At 36.6% G+C, this 14,893-nt stretch overlaps 1 protein-coding gene across 3 annotated transcripts in view; it reads left to right on the top strand.

Moving 5' to 3' along the window:
• The window catches only part of EZH2 (enhancer of zeste 2 polycomb repressive complex 2 subunit), a 59,382-nt gene that overhangs the window by 28,481 nt on the left and 16,008 nt on the right, over positions 1–14,893 (top strand). For all 3 annotated transcript variants that reach the window (XM_063304209.1, XM_063304206.1, XM_063304207.1), the window contains exons 5-9: positions 1,267–1,387; positions 2,066–2,218; positions 7,726–7,828; positions 8,856–9,019; positions 10,816–10,907. In XM_063304209.1, the coding sequence (XP_063160279.1) occupies positions 1,267–1,387; positions 2,066–2,218; positions 7,726–7,828; positions 8,856–9,019; positions 10,816–10,907 (633 nt within the window). The remainder of the gene's footprint in view (positions 1–1,266; positions 1,388–2,065; positions 2,219–7,725; positions 7,829–8,855; positions 9,020–10,815; positions 10,908–14,893) is intronic.

Here is a 14,893-nt window from a genome sequence, read left to right as displayed (position 1 = left end):
GCTTCTCTAGATTGTATATGTGACCAATGTAATTTACATAATTATGCTATCATAGAATTCTTTTCATTGTAACACAGAATGGCTTTGACCTGTGTATATCTCTCCAAGAGCATTGTCTGGCTGCACTTTTCACAGTAGTTGTCTATTTCTGCTAGCTTTGATGGGGCATTGTATAACTAAATTATTGTTTATTTTATAAAATATATTCCAATGAAAGGTATTTTCATAGCAGAATAATTTCTAAAACAACCTTCTTCCAAGGTATTGGGTACAGCTCCAATAATTCCAGAAGCTGTTACCAAAAAAGTACCTGTTAATGTGACAGAAGAGGAAAACTATAAAAACATGAAAGTAAATTTATTAACTACATTTACTTAAAGGAAATAAACGAAATCATATGTAATCTTTTTTCCTGGCCCCGCCTTAATTTTTTGGATCTGGCCTCCAGCAAACCACTCAAATGTTAACTGCAACCTGTAGCCCAGAAAAAAATTGTGCATCCCTGAGATTCTTCAGTCCTCAGCTATTGGATAGAATTAGAGGAGAAGTCAGATGGCACTGAACCTAAATTAACCCTCATCCATTGTTTGATAAACCATCACACCAAATCTTAAGTTCCTTAATCTTATATGACCTGTCACCCATTTTTAAAGAGCTACATAGGAGATTACGTTGAATCTTTTTGTTTCTAATTTAACAGCCTTTCTGAGAGAGGAAGAGGGAGAGAGCCTTGAGAATATGACAGCTGCTGCACTGATAAGAAATATGGATTAGTATGTTGCATTAAGTTGTTGTCAATGGTAGTTTGTAGGGCAGAATAGCTGTTTTCAGACAATGTCTCTCAGAGCAACTGAAATCTTAAAGAGAGAAAAACCCTGCCATCAAGCAATTTAAAAATATATACATAAAAGAAATTGAGTGCAAAGGTTAGGGTGGAGGAGGAAAATTAGTTCTGAAGTCCAAAGTATTTATATCTAATATTGATCAAGTTGATATTCTTTTTTTGGCATTGTGGTTTAAAAACAATTTTTGACCCTTGTTCTCTGATTACTCAGAAGGCCACAGTATACTGACATTTATCTATCCAGCCCCTGGCAAATAACCTTCATTCAATCTGTGATGCAATTTTTCTGCAGATCAGCTAAGATATTAATGCACTGTAGGTTGTCCTGTGTTACTGCGTAAGGGATTGAAATATCTACAGCTCTTTACCTTTGTTCACAGAAGCAAAATGCTTTACTTTGTCATATTTCTCTTTTTTTTTAGGTAGAGGATGAGACAGTTTTACATAACATTCCTTATATGGGTGATGAAGTGCTTGATCAGGATGGAACATTTATTGAAGAACTAATCAAAAACTATGATGGAAAAGTCCATGGAGATAGAGGTAAGTTATGCTGTGCCTTTTTGTAAAGCATTTGCTTCTGGTAGTTGATATGGTCTGTCTGTTAAATATAATATGCATTGTTTCTGAGAAAGCATTCATTGCATCAAATGTGAATGTGATTTCCATTCTTTCTGATTCCATTTTTGTATCCTCTCTTTACAGATGGATAGTTTCACCTGCACAGTACAGGAAACCTACTTGGTTATATTGATGCCACTTTTTGACACTGAGTTTAATGCAATAATATGCGTGTTCATTGTACTAAATATTTTGTTCATAACTATTATTCATAAAAGCCTTAAGTTTCCTTAATAAATAAAGGATTTTAGGCTGTTGTCTAAGTCTAAGTCTTGTACAGATCTTTCAATTCTTACTTGACAATAAAATAAAACAATAAAATAAATAAAAGAATGGAATGAATAGTATTGAGCAGTAACTACAAAATTGAAAAATTTCTCATGAGAATTACTCTGTTGTCTCACTAATACATTTATTTCTACATGGATAAGTATAGATCTGTGTGTTGTAAGCTCCGTGGCACTTACTCTCATTTAAGTGTTTATTTTGATTCAGGCTTAAGAAATTGCTTTGTCTTTTTCTGTATGATAGACTGGATTTCCTTACAGCCTTGTAATAAATATGCGCCTCACCAGGAGTTTGTTTATGCTTAATTTTCAGAGTGTGGATTTATCAATGATGAAATATTTGTGGAGCTAGTCAATGCACTTGGTCAGTACAGTGATGACGATGACGATGATGACGATGATGATGATGACGACAATCTTGATGGGAGAAATGAAAAACAGAAAACTCAGGAGACCAACAGAATGGGTATGTTAGTAGGATTTAGAGATCTTTGTAGTATGCTGGCCTTACTAAACAAGGAAAGTCTGATAATCAAAATACATACTTTCAGTTATATGTCTTGAGAAAAAAATTCTTAAAAGCATTATCTAAAGCTGAATGCCAGCAAGCACCACCCTTTGATTTTTATAATATTGAGTGATGATTAATGTTTGTGGAACATTAATCATGCACAACACAATATTATGGTTATCATTATTTCAAAAGTACTTAAAGATGGACAGGCCAATACATAGCAATATGGAGAGGATTGTGGCTGATCTCAGAAAGCTAAGCAAGGCCAGATTGTTTAATACTTGAATGGGAGATTCCCAGGTTATGTCAGAGCTAGTCTGGTAAGTTGAAAAAAACATCTCAGAAGAAGGCAACGATAAGCCACTTCCATATTGTTGCCAAGAAAGCTACATGGATATCAGCAGAAGTCACCATGTCTCCATGAACGGAATACCAAATTGAGTATGTTGCCTGATGCATGTGTGTAGCCAGTACAAGCTGGAATAATGGAGAGTTGTTACTCACATAGCCAATGAAAGAAGAACATAATAGCAAGTCTGAATGTTAGAAAAACAAAGGACAGGTGGAAACAGTCCAAAAGAAGGGGGCTTAGCAATCTCAATGCAATTATTTAATTTGTGTGTACATGCTCCCACCTCCTGGTTAAATAAAATAATGCTAACTTTGCATTACTGCACCTATATTTCTATGATTATTTGATGCAGTATGTTGAAAGGAAACTTTCTAAACAAGGTGTTATCTTTGGAGGAGCCTGTTACATTGGGCGTGCAAGAGAAGGTAGTGCAAAAGGGTTTGGATATTGTGTCTATCTAGCAAGTCAGCAAGTTGGAATTCCTATAGACCACAACCACTTTACCTTTCCATCTAGCCTATTGCACCATACAGTAATATAGCAGACACTGCTGGGAGAGATGGTGTTGTTGATTTCTCTCAGCCAGGCCTTTGTGATACATCCCACATCAGCACTTTAATCCAGGGTTAAATCCTGGATAACAGATGCTTTACCAACAATATTTACCACTGAAGAGCAAAAATTTTAGTTTGGGTAGGGGATGTCATCACTGTCAACTTGCTTGCTTAGAATACAGCTAAAAGGCCCATTCTCTTTTCCCTGCAGTGTTCAGTTACAGCTTTCCTTCATACCAGCTCCACTGGTTATTATTTCTTTGTTGAGTCTCAGGGCATTTCCAGTTTCCCACTCTCCTCAATGCATCTCTTAACACACACCAATTCACCAGCAGCTTCTTCCTGGTAGCTTCTTTGTTCTGGATTTTTAAAGAAAAGTGTAGCATTTTCTACACTTCTCTAAATTCTAGGGCAGGGAAAAACTAATGCTAATTTAGATGAATTAATAAGAATGAATTAATACCGATCTCTGAAACTCATCAAAAGAAGCTTGCTTTGACCTGAAAAAATTTGGAGGTTATTGTTTTCACACATCACTTGACCACTAGGAGGCAGTGTACAATTGGTTTCATCTTTATTGGGACTCATCATGCACATGCAGCTGTTATAATTAGTATAGATTTTATATGGTCCAAAACTGTGCTGGGGATTAAACTCATAGTGCTTTATAAAGTGCACCTAGCTTTATAATTGCCTTGATGTAGTCAAGGTTGGTGGGACAGGAGATATATCAACTATCTATTTCTGTGGTTTTTACCACATATTACACACCTGGAGGTCAAGTAATGTATAAAAACCATGGAAATATATATTGAAATAGTCTCCCACAGGGGTGCTAGAACTTCCAGTATGAGGGCATGGCATAGTAACTGCTCTGTTTCTCTAGATTGAAAACTCAAGTAAGGAAGATGTATACCCCTCATAGATGTATACCCCTCATAGATTGGGGTTATTGTGCAGCTTTTTTCTCAAAATCTGCTTGCTTTCCTGCCTATTTTACATTTTATCTATTTGCTAAATTTATACCAACTTCACCTCCAAGTTCTGTCAGTGGTTAACAACTGAAAAGCAAACAATACAATAATAATTTAAATGAAAAAAGCAGCAACCAGCAAAAGATAGATGGTGACATCCCAGTCATTCCTTCAGAAAAGCTCTTTTTTCATCAATTTCAGGAAGGCTGTGACAGAAGGGGTTAATCTAGCTTCCAGGAAGAGGCTATTCTAAAGCAGATGTTTTCACACTTTTTCAAGGCCATGGAAACTGTTAGTTTAAAACGAAATTCTGGAACCCTAATCAAGAGGTAAAGCTCTAGTGTGTTTACCTGTCATGAGTACTGATGGTGAGCATGAGGGGGCCCCTATCCAGGGGGGAAAACGCATGCATAGTACTGAGGAGAGAGCAGCCATTCAAAGAGACACAGATCAGACCCACCTTAACTTTTGGGGTTTATCTGTCTGGGTTTTTCCCATGCTTCTTCAGTTTGTTAGGATTTTCTGTCTAATGTAGCAGTAATAAACACTAGAGACCTATTCCTTGTCTTAGCGTGGTTCCTGGCTGTTAGGACATCACCTCTAATCAAGAGGTAAAGCTCTAGTGATAGAAGATTGACTGAAATTAAGGAATTTTTTGTTTGTTTGTTTTAACCTTAATTAAAGATACTCTTGTGGAACCCCATCAACTTCTCATGGAACCCTAGGGTTCCACAGAACACAGTTTGAAAAACCCTGTTCTAGAGTATAGGTGCCATTACCAAAAAAAATAAATAAATCCCGTCTTCAGTCCCTCTCATCTCATGAATTAATACTGATTTCTGAAACCCATTAAAAGAAGATTTGTTTGACCTGAAAAAATTCTGGGGCTATCAGTAATGCATTGTTTTTATGCATTACCTGACCACCAGGAAGCAGTGTATTTAAACCCTAACCCTAACTCACAGTTTAAGTCACCTTGGGCCCACACTAATCACCTGCAGTCATTCTCTATCCAGAGTCCTTTGTTTCACAACTTTTTCAACTTGCTCATTTCCTGCAATTGCAGAGCATCTCAGGAAAGACCATGAAGACCCAGTTTATCTCTTAACACCTGCCTTCCATGAAGAGTAGAAACTGTCTCTTGTTTTTAAGGCAACCAGGCCAGTTATTAAAATTCCAGATCTGGGCCTCCACTCTTAACTCCCAATTCTTGTAGCTCCCAGTTCCAATCTTAGAATTACATTAGAAACACATTTGGGGACTTGCAAAATTGGTCTCAAACATCTTGGTTGTACTGTCTGCTGAAACAAAGTTGGAGCAGGGACCAATTTGTATTGCTACTTTTGCCTCAAAGAATATCAGTGCAGTAGGGATGAATTGCCCTCCTATGATATAGAGAGGTTAAAATAGCTGCAGCACCTCTTTGTACCATGTGTGATACAGAGGCATTTCTCATCCAGGTGAGTGGAGCATTTTCCCTTAGTAATTAAAAAAAAAGACCTGCTCAATAGGTATTAATAGTCTCATTTTTTTCACTCTTTATTATAGTTTGGTGAATCCTTTGACTATAGTCATTCAACAAATTCTAAAAACTCTATGATTCTACAGTGAACAGCTGCCACAAAACAAAAGAACAACAACAAAAGCTTTGTTTTCTAATCTTTCCAATATTGCACAAGAGTGTTTAATGCTTTTAGCCCTATAGTCAAACATGACAGAATGGGTATTATCATAGCCATACAAAAATACCCAAATATGCCTCTCAGCTATCTTAGGGGGATTGGAACTATTTTTTTTAAAAAAATTAAGATGTTATACAATTTTATTTCTATAGAATTTGAGTAATAATGGAGCAAGGAGACATTCTTTTTTTTTATTCCCCATGTTATAGAAATTGGATCAGGTAATTTGCCATGGGAAGCCCATCTAATTCTCATGTTGGTGTTGCTATGAAGTTTATATGTCAATAGCAAGAATCTTTTGTCTGTGATAGTGGCCATCAGGGTCTTCCATAGATAATCTCTGGCGATTGAATCAAAGGCCAGTTTTAGGTCTCCAGAGGCTACATGAAATGGATTTAAAGATATGGATGTATGTCTCCAACAACTAATGTGAAAACCATTGCTTGATCCACAGGAGATCTACCTTGCCTAAACCCTGCCTGTTCCTCTCCTGTAGTATTATCTTCTATACAGGCATAGAGTTTCTAATATAAGTGTTTGCCAAATGTTTTGCTTACTATTCACAAGGCTGATTGGGCAATAATTTCTACAATCTTTCTTTTGACCTGTTTTATAGATTAAGAGTGTGATAGGCTGATAACACAGGGATTCACACCCTGCCACTCAAAGGGCAAGGTGTCTGATCCCAGCTAAGCTGTCCCTTAGGATCAATGCTATGCCCCTTACCTCTGGTTTTGGTGTTGAGCTTGCTGCAAGAGCTAACACCTGGATGGGCAAATTTTGGTAATATATGCCAGGCTTCCCTGTTTATCCAGTAATGGATGGATATTAAAAATGAATTTTCTGTTTACTATTAGCTTATTGAGGCTAAAGTCACTAAGCATCCATTCACATAGGATCCAGGACTGAGGCAGCTGAGCCAGAAACAAAGATAAACACAGCATTTCAATTCTCTCTTCTGTAATGGCCACCATATAACTGGGACTTCCCAAGTGAGTCTACAAGGAGCCCAGGGCTTTGAAAGCCAGGCCTCCACGGTATCTATCTATTAACTGCTGGGCTCTTCAGCCCAACAATACTATCTCTTTATAGCAACATCTTGCTTGAGGCATGTGGTACCCACTACTGCACTTCCTGGATTCCTAGGTAGAAAAGATGCTGTCAGCCTCTGTCCCTGACTCCCCTCTTACTTTCTGTTAGATGCAGTAGCATGGTTATCTTCCACTTCTGCCGTTCAATGCTGAATTCCTCTGGCAATGAAATAATCTTTGCTTTTGCCAGCCATAGCAACATCACAACAAGTTCTTGGAGTCAGTTCTTGTAGCCTATCAAAGAGCTAAGCCCTCTACAAGGCTCCATTCTCCCAGTTTCAGTTCTAACCAGTTGCTCTAGTGACAGTGGTAGCTCACTGCAGCTTGCAGGAACATCACTGCTCATATAACGTCTGCAGGGTTCAGTCCATCAACACAGTGCCCACAACCTGAGGCACACAAAGATGGAAAAGAGACCTCCACAAAATGTATCTCCCTCTGGAATGGTAAAACTCCAATAATCAGATCTTATAGTCCTTACCAATCTCTTCTCTTCCAATTACTTAAATAATTGAACTGGCTTAATATTTCAGTGTGCTGAAGCCTTGCTGCCACAGTTCTAGCTAAATAAGTTTTTTTAGTCTCTTCTGAGCCTGTCTCAGATTGCATTTAACTGCAATTTCTTTTTCTTTTTTTTCTTTTCCCTTTTTCTCTCTTGCCTTTTCAATTAAAGCAGCACACATATATGAACAAAAATCCAAATGCAAAAGATAAAAGCAATTAAAATTCAGATAATAAGATCACTTCCTTTTAGACACCTAGCTAAAGAGGTGCATCTTTACAGATTTCTCTTTGTTTCTGTATAGAGAAAGAGAGCCATCCACCTCGGAAGTTTCCTTCTGATAAGATATTTGAAGCCATTTCTTCAATGTTTCCTGATAAGGGTACAGCAGAAGAATTGAAAGAAAAGTAAGATGTTATTTCTTAAGTTATATAAAACAGAATCTCCATTTCTGGAGAAGTGATGTACTAGACATAAGAGTCATAACAAAATGTAGGATGGGGAGAAGCTTAACAAAACTGTTTAAATGAGATTGTTAAGTTTGTAAACTTAGATTGGTGTTCCATGTTGTCTGAGCCTATTGACATTGATCAGATGTTGGAAGAGCATACTATTTGACTTTGTGAAAGTGGTTACATTTTGGATAAGTTGGTTTTTGGTTTTTTTGTCTCTTTGTAAGATCAAGAGCCCGTCTAGTGTAGTGATTAAGGTGTTAGATTAAGACTTCAAATCTACTTTTAGCTATGAAACTCACTGGGTGACTTAAGAGTGAGTCACTCTCTTGACCTAATGTACCACATAGGATTGCTATTGGATGAAATGGCGATCCCCATGCAAGCTCCCTTGAACTCTTGGAGGAAAGGCGGGCTGTAAATCCAAGAAATACATAATAAGTGCTGTCTTACTTCATTGAGAAAGAGCCTTCAAGGAGAATTTACAGCTTAAGCTTGAAACCAAGCTTACTTTTAATTTAAAAGCAAACCCTTTCTATTAAATTTTTAAACTGTTTTAATGTTTTCAAAGCTTAAAGATACTAGGTAGTGAAATTTAAAACCAAGGGAAAGCAATCTTGAAATTAAATTAAAATAATATATTTGTTTTAGGAAAAATACAACAAATTCCTGCAAATGACAATGTTTAAATCAATTTAAAATTCCATTGTTACTGTCCTGTTACCAGGAGGAAATGCTCATAGCCAGTGCTGACATATTACCAAGATAACGTCTTCCATCCACGAATGGATGAAAGTGTACTTTGGCCATGTGCTACAAAAAGCTATTGGGTTGAGCTAGATTAGAATGTTTAAAATGTGGCTTCTTGCTAATGTTAGTGTGCATTACTTAACTGAGATGGTATGCTCTGTATTTCCTAAAAGTACCATAAAACCCACTTTTTAAACACATAAAATAGCAGTCGTATTTACTTCTTCTGTAGATACAAAGAACTTACTGAACAACAGCTTCCAGGAGCTCTTCCTCCTGAGTGCACACCAAACATAGATGGACCAAATGCCAAATCTGTTCAGAGGGAGCAGAGTCTACACTCCTTTCATACTCTTTTTTGTAGACGGTGTTTCAAATACGATTGCTTCTTACATCGTAAGTGTAAAAACAGTTTTAAATATCTTTATCAGCAGGAAAAAAAGTTGAAATATTCCATTCTGGCTGGTTTACACCTGTTACATTCATGAGCACTAGAGTCCAAATAAGGGTTTTTGTTTTTTCACTTTCGTGCTCTTTCTTCTTTGTTCTATATAGCCAATAGAATGACTTTATTGGTGTTTAGTTTCATTTTTTAATGATCCCAATTTTTCTATGTATGAAATATGAATATGAGAACTTAGTCTTTTTGCTGAAATTATTTCCATCCTTTGGTTTTGGGGCAAGGCATTTTGGTATGTGGTGGCCGCTTAACTCCATACGTAATGTAATGACTTATCTGGGAAGTTATATGAAGTGGAATTTTTCAATGTGCTAGCTAATTGATACACTGATTTAAGAAAGCTTTATTTTTTGGGTGCTTCTTGTAAGTAAAAAGGCTAGCAAAGTAAAGCATAATGCGGAATTGAAGACCATACAACTGAAGGACACCAGGTTGAGGAAGTTTAAACAAAAACAAAGCTAACTCAGAGGAACCAGCAAATTGTGTAGTTGATAAGCTGTGTCCTATTTATTACAGCTGCCAGTATGTCTTTAGCAACTTGGAATTGGAGTAAAAAGAAAGACAGAATTGAGTGTCATCTGCATGTATTTCAAGTTACACGATTTCTTAATGAGCATAGAAGTTAAAAGACAATATTGTTTTTCAAATTTGCCTTCCAGAAAGGATCAAAATAATCTGAAAACTATGCCACTATTCCAGAAAGGCAGTCTAGAAAAGTAATAGTGCTGATGTTCAATTGTTAATATTACCTCTGAACTACTTTAGCTGAGATTTCTCAGTTAATAATCATGAAGCATAGCTTCTATTCACAAAAAGACTAACATCCAGTGCTGTCCTTTTATAAAGTTTATGGGGAATTTTTGTGCAAAGGTTATGTCAGTGTAATACAGCTATTAAAGAGAATTGCTATAGAATGAAATATAACAAAGTCATACTGGAGGTATTTGTACCTGAAATTTTCAGTCATCCCACTGTATTATTTCAATATTGCTAAGTAGCTCCATCATGAGTATTGGCGATTTATTACAGATAGTTCTCGCTTAATGACCACAGTTGTGACCGGCATTTCAGTTGCTAAGTGAAGTGGTCATTAAGTGATCTGACCCAATTTTATGACCTCTTTTGTGGTGGTTGTTAAGTGAATCACTTTAGGTGTTAAGCAAACCAACTGGTTAAGCGAATCACATGGTTCCGCATTGTTTTTGCTTGCCAGAAGCCAGCTGGGAAGGTTGAAAATGGTGATCACATGACCACAGGATGCTGTGATGATCATTTAGGCATGAAAGCCGGCTGGGTGATTTTGGGCCAGTCACTCTCTCTCAGCCCAACTCACCTCACAGGGATGTTGTTGTGGGGAAAATAGGTGGAGGAAGGAGTATTTGGTATGTTTGCCGCCTTGAGGTAATCATAAAAATTATAAAGGCGGGATAAAAATAAATAAATAAATGCAAATCAGTTGCCATGTGCCCAAATTGTGATCACGTGACTGAGGGGACACTGCAACAGTTGTAAGTGTGAGGACTGGTCATAAGTCATTGTTTTCAGAACCATCATAAGTTTGAACCATCACTACATGAATGGGTTGTTAAGTGAGGACTACCTGTACATTAAGATATTTTCATGCTGCTTAGCAGAAGATTTGTTTAAGTGAAAGTTCATTATTATTATACTTCAAATATGCTCCTAGATAAATCTACCAGATTTATTTTGCTTATTTTAAAATCCTTTGTAGCATTCCACGCAACTCCTAACACTTACAAACGGAAAAATACAGAAACTGCAATAGATAATAAGCCTTGTGGGCCACACTGTTATCAACATCTGGTAAGATTATTTTCTTTCATTGGCTTTGTTTTTTAAACTCTTTGAACTGAAGGGAAAATAGATATATTCATAAAATTGCTGTTCCAAGAAAAAAAGTTCAGTGAGACTAGTGGTTTGCTGAATGCCAAAATTATATGTAGTACTAGAATATCTACACTTTTACTCAGAGCTGCACAATTTGAGGCTGCAAGTCTACATGCGGTCTCCAAAAGCCTTGAGTGTGAGCTAAAAGCGCTTCCAAAAATTGTCTGTATTGTAATTTCTAATGTGAGAAGGAAAATTTTGTAAACTACACAGGAAATCAGAGAGCCAGTCTGGTATAGTGGTAAGGTGTTAGCCTAGAAACCAGGAGACTGTGAGTTCTAGTCCTCCCTAGGCATGAAAACCAGCTTGGGTGACTTTGGGCCAGTCACACTCTCATTCCAAACTCACCTCACAGGGTTGTTGTTGTGGGGAAAATAGGAGGAAGAAGTATTAGGTATGTTTGCTGCCTTGAGTTGTATATGAAAAAAAAAGTGAGATAAAATCTAAAAAAAAATTGTATTAACTATACTTAATGTATAATTTTGATTCTATTTAAATGTAATTAAATTAACTCAAATTAGGTTTGTGTTTTGGCTGGCTAGGCTGTTCCTCCCCACAGTCATCCCAGAATTTTTCCTCTTTTTCTTTCCTCAGCTGCCATTGCTGATATCCTACCAGTCAGCCAGCTCCCTCCAAACTTTCACAAGCCTTGCTTCCCTGTAGTTCTTGTCAGTGCCCCAGCACAAAACAGACCCATTTTGTTATATGCACAGACCAAAATAGCAAAAATAGGAGTGTTAGGACCACTCAAGTTCAGATGTTCCATGCATGTAACTGTTAATGGATGGAACATTTTGCATATCCCCACTGAAAAGCTACCTCTTGTCCAGTATTGTCTGGCTCTATGGTTTGCTTGTTTCAGCTGATACTGGGACTAAACAAACTGGCAACATTCCTGATTATTATGTATTGCTGTTGCTGTTCTTTATAAGCGCATTTGTGGATTCTGTGTTAAAGGTTGAATGCTAGTTTTAAAATGGTAAATTCAGGTTATTTTACTATAATTTGTTCAGATTTTTGTTTTGTTTTGCAGTTTGGCCTAATAAAGGATTTGAGTGAATATTGAAATTACAAATGAAAAAAAAAACTTGGATAAAGTAGTGCATATCAGTCTAACATCTATTGTAAACTTTCTGTAAGATTTTTTTTTATTTTTTAGAAATCTACAAATGTGTTGGAAATATGCATAAAGCTAGTCAAGCCTAGTAACTTTTCAGTATCTCACTCCAGCTTTTCATCTGATCAGCAGAAGTATTTTTTCTGCTTTGTTAAATCCCAAAGGCCATAATACATTAAACCTTCTCCAAGACAGTAAAGATTTCTACAGAGTGTAAATTAAATTCTCGCTTGGTGATCCTTTCTAATTATCACCTTTCTTCAGGGTGATCTGTATGCCTCATGGGCCCTCTTTGGTTAAAGCTGTCTACCTGTATATTTTATCTGCATACTACCGAAGCTACTTTGTTCCTCACAGAGAAGAAAAGAACAGCTACCTTATCTTTTCATAGACATCATGTCAGGCAGTAGAAGTATGAGGCAGTTTTCAAAGTTCCCTGTCAATGCAATCCTAATGAAGATAGTTCCTCTTTCAGCTATTAAACATTATTATGCATTGAAGCCAGTGAATCTCATCTCTTTGGAAGGCTGTTGTGCTTTGTTTCTTCTATTAAGTAAAGTCACCTAGTAGCCTTTAGAAGAAAAAAATTGTACAGGAAATTTCTGTTGAAAATATCCTAATCTGCCAAAACATTGAAAAGGAAATTTCAACCACTATTCCAATTGGTTGTTAAAATAGAGAAAAGTTAGATTCCTCTATGTTGACATTTGAGAGGTACTACTGTAAAAAAAAAAAATTTATATAAATTTAGGTACCTACTTCAGAGATTTCAAGTGATTTACAACAGGGTTAAAAACATAAAACAAGTAATTAAAATGTAATAAAGATCATATCCAGCTCAACACCAAAGTCTGGTCACCGTAAAGTCATATAAATAAAAATTTAAAAACCAACCTCCCAATGGTCTTTGGAACAGAACCGGCCTAATAGCTTTGTGGAATACCAATAGGATATTTGTCTATGGTTGGCTTGGCTGCTTTTAGAAAAACACCTACCTCAAAATTTTGTGTCATGATAAATGAACAAACCATAGCTATTGCAGAAAATTCCCTCCCACTATTTATAAGGCTGGCTTACATACTGAAGTTTTGTTTTCAAGAAAAAAACTAAGATTCTGACTAGAGAGAAACTGGAGCTGGATTTGCTGAAATGAAAGTCAAATGAAGCAAATAATTTTTGATCACATAGACTTCTTACTCAGAAAAAATGGCAAAAAATCCTGTTGGCAGTTAGCAAGACAAATTACTAATTTAACTTTTATTTATTGAAATATTTCACTATCTCTAAATATAGTAGTAAGGAACAGAAAGGAATCAAAGAAGTAGAAGTGTATGCCCAAGGGAGATTTAAATTTAGATTACTTGAAATGCAACATTTTTTGGAGTAAAGATAACAATTTAAAAAATGGCTTGAATGGGGATTTTCTTAAAAGTGGCAAACAGTAACATCCCATCAGTCCATTGGGGCATGCCTAATGTAGTTCTTTAAATCCAGCCATCAATTGCTCAATTTTTTATAGTGATGCGGTTAGGTCCTTATTCTAATCTTGGTCTCTGTGAAAATGTAGTCAGGATTTTTTACCTCTTAATTTGTAAATACTTAGATGCATTCCCAGTGTGGCCTTTAGATTAGAGACAGATCTCCTTTCCTTTAAACTATTTAAGCTCGCTCATTTATTATAAATATCACTGGGCGTTTCCTGGAACATGATTTAATGCCCTTCCCTTGGCAGTTTTATAGGGTAGGTATAATATCCTAGCCCTCCACAAATGGTGTCCTTCTGAAATGGGAGGCTGAATCGATCAAATGTGGGTTTTGCCACTGCACGTTCTATTCTCACCTTTAGAGTAGATGGCCCTTTGATTCACATTGAATTAAAAATCTGCCAAACCATGCAGACAAATTTTATACAGGTAGTCTTCACTTAACAACCACAATTGAGCCCAGAGTTTTGGTTGTTAAGTGAGTCCAGACTAATTTTACGACCTTTTTTTACCATGGTTGTTAAGCGAGCCACAGCGATCATTAAGTGATTCAAGATCAGGGCTTGTGGTTTCCTTTGGTTATTAAGGGAATGCCATGGTTGTTAAGTGAACCAGGAGTTACTTTGCAGTACGGTGGGGTGATGGAGTGTGATAGTCATATGTTTTCCACCAAAAAATCACTATGGAAATGTTTCTGTGGCTACAGTAGTATTATTTTCAGTTAACATTACTGTTATTTTCAACTAATATTACTGGTTGATTATTAAAAACTTTTACTGTAAGGTCTTCATTGGAATCTTTGTTCTACAGTACAGTACTAAAAAGGTGTAAAGGTACTGTACAGCACTGTATTTTTTTTTCCTGCTGTAGTAAACTGCAGCTTTTGTATTTCTACAGTACTGCATATAAATCTGATTTTTATAAAAAAAAAAAACTGTTTTAGAAACAATAAACCAGCATTCAGTATTGTTAAATATAACTAAAAATTAGGCAGAGGATGGAAGCATGCCACCATGCAAATCTCTACTTAAGTTAAACAAAAACTGGGAAAAAATTAAAGGCAAGCATATAGTACTGTATGGAAAAAGTACTTACCTTTCCTGTACAGTAAGGCACACACAAGGCTCCCTCTGCTGGCTGCTAAATCACAGGAAGTAGTACGGCCACATGACCCGGCCTGCTGCCTTAGACATCCAGCATCACAAGCCTGGAGGACTTCCTGGTACCAAAGGGCAGTCATGTGACCCAAAATGGCCACCACTTCTGGGATGGCCGAATCCAGGTCACATGATCGCGTGAGG

Source organism: Candoia aspera, chromosome 4, assembly GCF_035149785.1.
Source record: "Candoia aspera isolate rCanAsp1 chromosome 4, rCanAsp1.hap2, whole genome shotgun sequence".
In the NCBI taxonomy this organism is placed as follows: domain Eukaryota; kingdom Metazoa; phylum Chordata; class Lepidosauria; order Squamata; family Boidae; genus Candoia; species Candoia aspera.
Note: the sequence above shows the minus strand (reverse complement) of the source record. Positions and strands in the feature narration are given on the sequence as shown.